This window comes from Ylistrum balloti, unplaced genomic scaffold (assembly GCF_031769215.1).
Source record: "Ylistrum balloti isolate Yb309-2 unplaced genomic scaffold, AGI_CSIRO_Ybal_v1 Utg369874, whole genome shotgun sequence".
NCBI classification, from domain to species: domain Eukaryota; kingdom Metazoa; phylum Mollusca; class Bivalvia; order Pectinida; family Pectinidae; genus Ylistrum; species Ylistrum balloti.
The window spans coordinates 416,711-427,150 of NW_026782015.1; the positions used below are offsets into that span (position 1 = coordinate 416,711).

The window sequence follows — 10,440 nt, forward strand, 5'->3', positions numbered from 1 at the left end:
TTTACAAGCATTAAAGATATTTTCAGGGGTTTCATTCTCTGTAGAAATGTTTGCTGGGTATTTCATTTTGCTCTATCATTGTTGATTGTGAATACAACGAAATAATATCCCTTGTGAGTATTACTAACTATACAGTATCTTAGGGGTGGGGCGTTGGGGTGTGGGAAGAGAGTCTCGGACTCATCAGACAGAGAGTCGGCTCAAATCTCTATATTTCTATTTGATTCCGATATTTAAGACTTGTTGAGATGGAAAACTTACCTCTTGGCGGGCTCTGATAGTGGTCTCCTCTGGGTGTTCATCTGTGATGAGTTGTTCAGCCAGGGTATTTACCTCTGTCACTTTGTCTTCATGATTTTGTAGATCCTGATAAACGATTGAAATATGTATGATGCATCCATCTAAACTCTTCCTTATATTTATCTTAACAGCCGATACTGAGTATTAGCACAACAATTTTCATCACATATATGTTTTTATTATTACAGAAAATGTAAATAGTATTACTTGTCCTTAAAATCAGAAAGATAAAAAACAATACCTTATTGATCAATACTTTTCGAAATATGATGTTACCGTCGGTAAATTTGAGACATATATACCTTTTGAAATTCATCAAACTTCTTCTGTAGAACCTCTACGTGTTCGAGATCCTGTCCAAATTCCTCAGAAGAGACGAAAGCCTCTTTATCACTGATCCAGAACATTACTTCATTACACTCTCTCATGAACTGTACAAGTCGAAGTGCCTGCTTCAGCTTCAAGCCTTTTTCTGAGAGCTTGGACATCAAGAGGTCCCACAGTCTATGGAGCTCATCCAAACGGGCCTACAGAGTAAAATATCAATTAAGCTTCTAAAATAATACACAAAAATCAACTAAGGCTACTATCAGTAAATATCTAAATATCAGCTAGGGTTACTAACTGTAAACATATAAATATCCTGGGCAACTAACTGTAAATATATGAATATCTTCTGTAAATATCACAGATAAATTTCCTTGGCTGAATTTTACATGATCAATTTAACCAAGTATATTAAAGGTTCATAATTAGGTATGTAAACCAGTATATACAGAAAATCTTCCCTACAATAATACACATACCCTGATGATTTCAGATGCAAAATGTTCCTGGTCAATCATCTCTGTGCCAGTGTTGTCGAGGACTACAATGGCATTGGCATGGGCAACAACTTCAGCCTCGAAAGCCTGGTGTTTCTGGATCTTTGCCTGTCAAATGAATAGGAAAATACTGTAATATACATACTAAGCATCCTTTCCTCTAAATAAGATAACAACACTTTTCCATGAAGTAAGTTGAACATGTTTGAATCCCTGTTGAATAGAACTTGATTAATCTTCTCAAGACATATAGGATATCTCTGGACAGAAACTTACTACACATGTGATGTAAACATTGTTGTCTTTTTCTCACCCAACTCTTCAGCTGATCCAAGGCATGACAAAAGCTGTCCTTGACACACCTAACAGAACACAAAGAAATATCTTATAATAATCCGAAGTATGTCTTCTCACCTGCAGGTTGGTTGGATCTTTGTAGCTCTCGTCCGAGGCTGTCTGCAGTTTTTCATAGATCCAGCTTTCGAGTTCGTCAGCATCTCGTTTAAAGTATTGGTATCGGCGAGAATCTTCTAGCTTCTTCCTCCTATCCTGGCAGGCATCCTTGAAGTTCGAATAGCGGGATAAAACCTCCTCTCTGCGGCTCTGAATATCCTCCGCGGTCTCAAGGATCCGGATTTCGCGAGGCTGAACCTCCGTCGTCATCTCGTCCTCGCTCTGAAACAATGCAAGACAGAAATATGGAAAAACAGACTAAAAGCATAAGTATTATTACATACTGTATGAACAAGGAGTATTGATGAGACTTGTGATACTCAAGAAGATAGACCACAATGTCTCCATAAACCTTTATGCCAATATGAGACGTTCAGTCCCAGTTCCTGGTAGGTTTAATACTTTGAAACAATTAAATTTTCCGTCTATACCAGTTCATTCTATTTCTTGTTTTCTTGGAAATGTGAATATTGACTGTATACAGTCAAACAAAACTCATCTCTGTCATATTGGACTTTACCTGGAACATTACAGTTGGGCAATTACATTCAATCGTCAGTTAAATATAAGAGCATAGATTACAAAACATGTCAAAAAGTTTCAAGTCTATTCAGCAAATAGAAATTTGGTGAATAAGCTCTGAAGGTAACCAGTATATTTGTGTCCCTCATACGAATATTGTCTCTATCATCAATAATTTAGTAATATCTAAAAGGAATTGCTCTACCCGTGTCTCCCATATGAATATTGACTCTCCAATCATCAATAATTTAGTGATTAATCTCTAAGTGAGATTGGTCTACCTGTGTCCCCCATATGAATATTGACTCTCCAATCATCAATAATTTAGTGATTAATCTCTAAGTGAGATTGGTCTACCTGTGTCCCCCATATGAATATTGACTCTCCAATCATCAATAATTTAGTGATTAATCTCTAAGTGAGATTGGTCTACCTGTGTCCCCCATATGAATATTGACTCTCCAATCATCAATAATTTAGTGATTAATCCCTAAGTGAGATTGGTCTACCTGTGTCCCCCATATGAATATTGACTCTCCTATCATCAATGATTTAGTGATTAATCTCTAAATGTGATTGGTCTGTGTCCTCCATATGAATACTGACTCCATCGTCAATATTTTAATTATTAATCTCTAAATGTGAATAATATGTCATTGATATAACAGAAGATGTGCAGTGGGACTCACATTAGCTTAATATTTTATATTAAAGCAGAACATTATATTCACTATGAGGTGATTAGCAGTGGGACTAAGTATTTTTTAACAGTCCAGCATTGCTGGTAAATAACTATCTACACACATGTACATTTAACTCCAGTCATATTCCTAGATCCTGACTTGATGATTCAGCATGGATGTGCCAAAGCAGTCTGGTGGTGCCGAATGCTGCATGAATCAATACTCATTACTGAACAGACTACAGGATACACAAAGCTTATCTTTCATCTACCTGGCTATCATACCACACTATACATACACATGTTACTCGTTAAAATAAATAATCATACATACGTGGGTATAACAAATACTGTGACAGAGTACAATAATAATATATATTATTGATTTTATCTGCATGTGTGATATTTTATTTCATTTTCACAGTCAATATGTTACAGAATGGATATGTTATTATTTCCATTTTCTAAAACAGATCTATGTAATTACTGTATACAAGGTGTTAGTAATTATACATAGAAGCGTAAGGAATTTCCAGACATATCCTCAGCATGTAGGTGTGGTACAACATTGTTAAAGGACAAGTCAGGAAAACAACATCTTACATGAACTGAACAAATGATGAAAAATATTTCAACTTAAAATCTTTTCCCACATTCCAAAAAATGACCTCATCCTACACATACTTACATTGATATCCATTACAGCAACATGAAGCAGTACTTATAGATAATCCAACACTACTGATATTTACACTCACACACACCCTCAGACTACAGTACTGGTAACTGATCACGATCCTAGTAGGGGGAATACTGAGGAAAGCACTCTGACCCCACAGTCAGACAACAAGGGGGGTGTACAGAAGATCTGTCCTCCACAGCAGGACAACAGGCCCTGAAGATAGATGCCCTCTGACCCCCAACAGCTGGATATATCTCCGATGTCAGTACAACCTAGGCTTGGTCAAGGAAGACATAATCAGTACATCATTAGTTAGTCCTACCGATGGCACTTTTCTATCTGGTTATTGCAGCATTTTTGTTTTTTGGAATTCAGTCGGACTTAGAATTCCTTAAAACATTTATAATGTCCGATCTTTTAATTATGAAGCAAAAAAATCAAAATGGGAAATTTTCAAACGAGTGTTTTATAACTTTTTACATCATATTCTAACTACTGTGCACTTTTTTGACAGGTTTTAGATTTGTTTTTGTTGATTCTGTTTGTACAGCCACATTTGGAACATGTATAAATACCCAAGTGCTGTAGGTTCAACATGAACAAAGCCTTATAACTACACTCAACACACCTGACATAAGCCTAGCATTCAATACAGACCAGTAATTATAAATATCAGACCATTCTTTATCTTCATAATACCAAATCCACAGAACAGTCTTAAAATTTATTACCGTCAATAGCGAAACTCTATTTATCTTTTTTCATGTTTCTTGTTAAAAAGTTAACTTAAAAAAAACTTAAATATTTTCCTTTTTTATCATACTAGTGTGGCCTGAAATATAAACATTCATAGAAGTTTCCTTAAAATATTTCAATGATACATGTACACATTAAAAATTTGGTCAAATTTTATCAAAACATTTCAAACACCCGGATGTAAAACTTGAAAAAATTGTATCCGATGCATTACTGACAGGAATTTTGAGGTGAACAGAGGATTATAGTACATTTATGTAACAGGTGATGAATGACCCGTTAGTTAATTCTTTTTTTCCACTCATATAATTAATGTCAAACCTGCAGGCTGCCAGAATCATCAAACCTGCAGGCTGCCAGAATCATCAAACCTGCAGGCTGCCTGAATCATCAAACCTGCAGGCTGCCTGAATCATCAAACCTGCAGGCTGCCAGAATCATCAAACCTGCAGGCTGCCAGAATCATCAAACCTGCAGGCTGCCTGAATCATCAAACCTGCAGGCTGCCTGAATCATCATACCTGCAGGCTGCCAGAACCATCAAACCTGCAGGCTGCCAGAACCATCAAACCTGCAGGCTGCCTGAATCATCAAACCTGCAGGCTGCCTGAATCATCAAACCTGCAGGCTGCCTGAATCATCAAACCTGCAGACTGCCTGAATCCTCAAACCCCCTGGCTGCCTGAATCATCAAACCTGCAGGCTGCCAGAATCAAGAAGGCCACCAATTTAACGTTTGCTGGTAGCCTCATTTAAATCTAAATTTCTACTCTAAAAGTTCATTACAACAATTCTTTTTTTAATATGAATAGTAGAAATATCCCTTTCAAATCATTTTGCTCTAAAATGATAGCTGTGCATCTTGTAATCAATATCTCAATTACAGGGGTAAATTACCTCTGTGAGCATTGTTAGCTCTAGCCAGTCTTCGATTGAGCATCAATAGATAGAGAACCAGACAGAAGAGGCCGTAGTACACAAAATAGGCCACCAACAATACAAAAATAGCTATTACAAAAAGGTCTGGGTGTTGGTCTAGGAAAGGACACCTATACATCAGCACGGTTTGGCAAAGCCTTCTTCAATACCATTAGGCCTCCCCTATGCACAATTTAGACTGTTCTGAAATATCCATAAAACATCTTCTTTCAGAGGGTCTATTACAGGAATGTAGGGATTAAACCATGGGTTTGAACACACACATGTATTCTCATCTTCATTGAGGATTGGACTGATCTCAGTACATCTCTTTCTGATGTAAATTACACTGCACAGTAGAGTCCATTGCAATCCATGAGGGATGGAAGGGTATGTCCCAGTAACATCACAACAGCTGAATCAACAAGGAGTAGCATCCTCCCCATCATAATGGCATCCTTATCAGCAGCTATCTCCTGTAGCATTCCACACATACCAGCTCTCTGTCTGCTAGTCTACATCTGGCGGTTACAGCAGCTGCCTGACTCAGACCTCTCCAATAGATCCTGGAGCTCCAATGGGGCTCATTCACACAGCTAGACTGTTAACACTGCCTTCCATTTACACACACAGCACATCCGGGGATCTACATAGATTTAATATCGGCCAGACATTCTCAAAGTCTCTCTAAAATGTGTGCCCAAAATAAGCATGAAAGAAGGTTTGTGGAGGTTCAATTTTTTATATTTTATTGATTAAATTGTCAGCGTAGTAGGAGATAAAGGTGTTCCAGTCTGAAGGCCCAGTGTGCTTGTTGTTATGGTTACAATGCTGCAGCAGTTTGCTATTGATCAGGTGCAGCAGTCTAAAGCACTTAAAACAAGATCTTGCGTAGGAAATATACCGCAATACAACTATCTTACATAGTGTGACAAAATTAGGACTACCATAATAAGACTACCATAATCAGACAAAATATCTTTAATACCCAATAGCACAGGCCATGATCTAAACAAAGAATTACCCTGTCAATTTCCCATAATTCTGTATTTCTAATCCAGGCAAAATTAGGTTCCCTTTGTGTGTGATACAAAGCAATATGTCTATAACAATTTTTAGGCATTATCTTCTAACTCAATTGGGTACTGTTCTGTTATTTGGTTTTGATACACATTTTCATTTTTTTTACTTATTTGTGCTGATTAGTACTGTCAATTTATTTTGTTCTATTAATGTCACAAAGCAATATTTCTGTACATGTACTGTCACATGCGAAAGACATGAAAACTGAGTGGATGACAAAAAGGAATTTAGAATACATACAATTACCCTCATGCCCCACAGTTTTCAGAAAAACACATGTAAAGGGAAATGTAGAGTGATACATGGCTCTTGATCTGCCAGATTTGGGGCCGAATCGGCCCCATTCCCAATACAAAATAGTATTATTTTTTCCCAATTTAGACCCCAAGTTTTCCCAATTCTAAGGAAAACACCGTTATTTTTCCCAATTCTAAGGGCCCCAGGCCCCAGTCCCAAAATGGGATATCATCTGTTTCATGAGTTTATCACTGATGGAAATGCATCATACAAAGAAGTGACATCTGTGAACACATGTAAAGTATCGTGATAATCAAATAAGAAATGCTGCCTGTACAGCAGTGATGTCACGTTTTTCATTGATGATAATGCTCACTGATCAATCTACTTGCAATGCTGGAGTCCTGTACTCATAGAATTTTCATGGGGCTCACAAAATTTCTGGAAATACTTAAATTTTACATTGCTTTTTAGTTGAAAAAAAAAAAGAGTTGAAACAGACCCATGATAATATACTGTAGATTGATCACTGAACAATGACCTTGTTTTTGACTGCAGGTTTAAATGTGACCTCGCATAAGAGATGATGATTGTAAACATGTGTGAAGTATTGTGAAAATTGGATAAGGAATGCAGTATGTAGAGTGGTGACATTTTTTTACTTACAGTAACTGTGACCTAGTTTTTCACTGCACGAGCTTGAAACACTAATTGCTCAAGAGGTGATACTTGTGAACACATGACTGAAATATCATGACAATTAAACAAGAAATGCAGACTTCAGAACGGTGACATTGTTTAAGTCACATATGAATGATTATATGTAGGGGCAGATCCCTATATACCATGGACAACTTCATTGCGAGAGTGTACATATGATTGAGGTATATGAACCCAGAGATAGATGTATGATTTTGAAAAATGCAATGAAAGCGTACCTGTCAGAAGTATGGGACTATTTTTGTTTCAAAAACAACAACAGGAACAGAACTTACAAAAATGTCTCACATAAATTTTAAGACAGGAAGTACAACAAGATACTTATCACAAATGAAAACTCAAGTCAGAAAGGGTAACCCTATATCTGGTCCTGTACAGCAAAAGCCCTTCCCTCTCAGTTCAAGTTTCCATATCCATGCCTCATCTTCATGACCATAGGCAAAACCACGGTAAAACTACTTACTGGTTTCATTTCTTATTTATGTACATTGTAGCAGTCAATAGCATATCTTAGAATATGTGAAGAATGTTAATCTTTTCTGACCGAGTTCACTACGATCAGAGACTTGGCCATCACCCAAGCCTTTGATTTACATCTTGGCTATTCTAAATTTCTATGCTGATGAGTAAGTGAGATTTGTGCTGTTAGTCCAATACTGTCAATACAATAAATAAACAACATGGTATATGTTGTCTACCAACAATCAAATAACACTGAATCATATCTTGTATCTTGTTATGCGTTATGTATATAAATTATCAACGGGATGTAGATTAAGTGTAGTAGTAATCATGGAAATTGTAATTGTGAAAGTAAGATGCACATTAGAAGTACATACCTTGCCAGTGCATTTGTTATATTTGTTAGTTCTGTAGGTAGTTTTCTGGAAACCATATCTGTTCCCGTGTGTGTTTTGTGTGATCAAACAGCATGTGAACCAATGTAGGTGCAAAACAGTACAATATTTTTAACATCCTATAGCAGATGTAGAGTTTGTACCAAAGACCACTTTTCAAGATTGTGATTCAAAATGTTCAAGCCACTTATCTGGTTAGCATTTTTGCTAAACCATTAAAACAGTGTCAACATTAGTTAACTATTCTAGAAATGGCATGTGATTGTTGGTTTTTTATTTTTATTTCTTTCTTTTTTAATCTTTTGACACTTCATTTTTTATTTTCTAAAGATAGTTCTTGTCATGACAAAGTTTCTAACATTTTAAAACAGGGCTTAATGATCTGCAGTTAAACAATTTTTTTTTTTGCACTATCAAATTAAAATTAATTTAAGTTTCAATCTTTTCACATTACTGTTACTGTTTAACAGGTCAGGTACAGAGTTGTGGATATATGGAATCAATTGCTCCAACATTTTTTAACACTTTTAAGTCTGGTCTGAACCAAACTTGGAAATACCACATAGGCAAATTTGACCTCACATGTTTCAGAGCAGAAGCCAACCAACAGCTTGTAACAGTAAATCATGCAGACACATCAATATCAGACTTAGACTAATATACAATGTTAACAATTGTGAGGTTTAAAATTTCTGCTCATAGTGTCTGATCTTTGTAACCTGACCTCCGTGACCTATACCATCACCTGTAAATTTCCAAATTACTGGCTATCAGAGTGAGTACTACAATGTAATAATGGATCATCTTTTATTAGTAAATTTCAAAGAATAGAATACTCGGATCTCCATTTTGACTGTTCAGCAGTAAACTGTTGCTTTGACTAGAAATGCATAGGAATCACAATAACACATACAAGATGATCTTACAATTTGATAAAATAGATTTTCAATAAAAACTCCAACATTGTTCTTTGACAAATGAAATTACCTCAGTGCTGGTGTTAAAAGCTTTGATCATCCACTGGATTGATATTGTGTGTTTCTGGTGCAATTTATAACAATATATTGAATACATGCGAAGTGCCTCTAGAGAGTTTGTATTTACACTGCAATTTGTATGCTGTAGAGCGAACACTAGACAAAAAGTATGTATCTGTTGAGAGGTTATCAATGCATGACAATGACTCAGGATGTGACAGAACAGACAGATTTTGATAACACTATGCCTGTACCTACTTCACCATTAAATTTTCTCATACACTTCAGTCAATCTTGGCTAGCAAGTATGATTCATTGAGACTTGTTGTGAAATAAAGCTTTGTGTATAATATGTTTTGGAACTCGTACACAACATTCCAGACAGGTATGCATCCTGCCACACCCACCCCGGTCTTATCTGTGGTCCAGGGGAGACTACTCTGATGATGTCATCCTCATTAAAAATGCAAGTCGACCTTTCCATTTGGTTTTAACATTGTATCATAACGTAAACATTAAACCGTACACAATATCAATTCAAGGCATTGAAATTTCAGCTTAAAGTACCTTCCAAATAATATGCAAACAAGTAAACAATGTGATAATTCACCACTGTAATGAAGCGGTTCATGATGCCGGATAGCAGGGCGCGGTGCTTCTGCTGTTGCCGATGTCGGCGAGATAGAATGATTAACACTTGCAGGTCTAAAGCACTAGCTATGAAAAATAGATATATGAATAAAAGAACACGTAAACGTGATTTTCAATACTTACAAGTTTAAACACCCAGCAACAATTTTTTGATCAGCTTCAGTCGGGAAAGTCACTCATCAAGTTCAGGGACCTAATGGCGGATGTAAGGTAACAGGTTTGACGGTCGGGACGAATGCTACAAACATCAGCCGAAAACGTATTTACCCCTAGAGAGGATAAAAACAATTTGTGAATATTTCAAAATATTTTATTCAAATTTTCCAGCGATCCACATAATATTTTTTGAGGAAAATATTATCAAATGCATTGCATTTTGTACGGACACCGTCAGTCAATACAATTGATAGAACAGCCAAATGTTTAGGCTAATTTCGGATTCATTTCCGGAAATATTTAGAGGGGGGTGCACCACAGGGTAATCATAATTGTTCTAATTGTCACGTTTATAACATTTCTCTTTTCTTAGTCAGCATTTAAAAAGTCGATTTTCTAATTTGCATATGTTTAAAACTTAATTGAAGTTCGTTATGACTAATGCATTTGAAACTTCAAGATGCTCCAAACAAAGCTTTAACAGGACTTTTAGAAATTAGGATTTTCACTGTTTTTTAATATTCTTGAAGAAGTCAGACAACTCCGACTTAATTTTATGTTTAGCCAATGCTTTCATGGTAATAGTACTGACTATTTCATGGTAATAGTACTGAATAATCAA

The 10,440-nt window shown here is 36.2% G+C and overlaps 1 protein-coding gene across 4 annotated transcripts in view; it reads right to left on the reverse strand.

Moving 5' to 3' along the window:
- Positions 1-9,876, reverse strand: part of LOC132546009 (spectrin alpha chain-like) — a 39,393-nt gene extending 29,517 nt beyond the window's left edge. The window contains exons 1-5 of one of the 4 annotated variants that reach the window (XM_060209699.1): positions 9,786-9,876; positions 1,539-1,799; positions 1,107-1,232; positions 603-827; positions 262-366 (exon numbers count right to left, since the gene is read on the reverse strand). In XM_060209699.1, coding sequence (XP_060065682.1) covers positions 262-366; positions 603-827; positions 1,107-1,232; positions 1,539-1,787 — 705 coding nt within the window. In that variant the 5' untranslated portion in view covers positions 1,788-1,799; positions 9,786-9,876. Of the gene's footprint in view, positions 1-261; positions 367-602; positions 828-1,106; positions 1,233-1,538; positions 1,800-3,469; positions 3,527-5,116; positions 5,144-9,785 lie in introns of those variants that run through there. The other 3 variants (XM_060209696.1, XM_060209697.1, XM_060209695.1) reach the window with 3 other exon arrangements.
- Between the last annotated feature and the right edge of the window lie 564 nt (positions 9,877-10,440).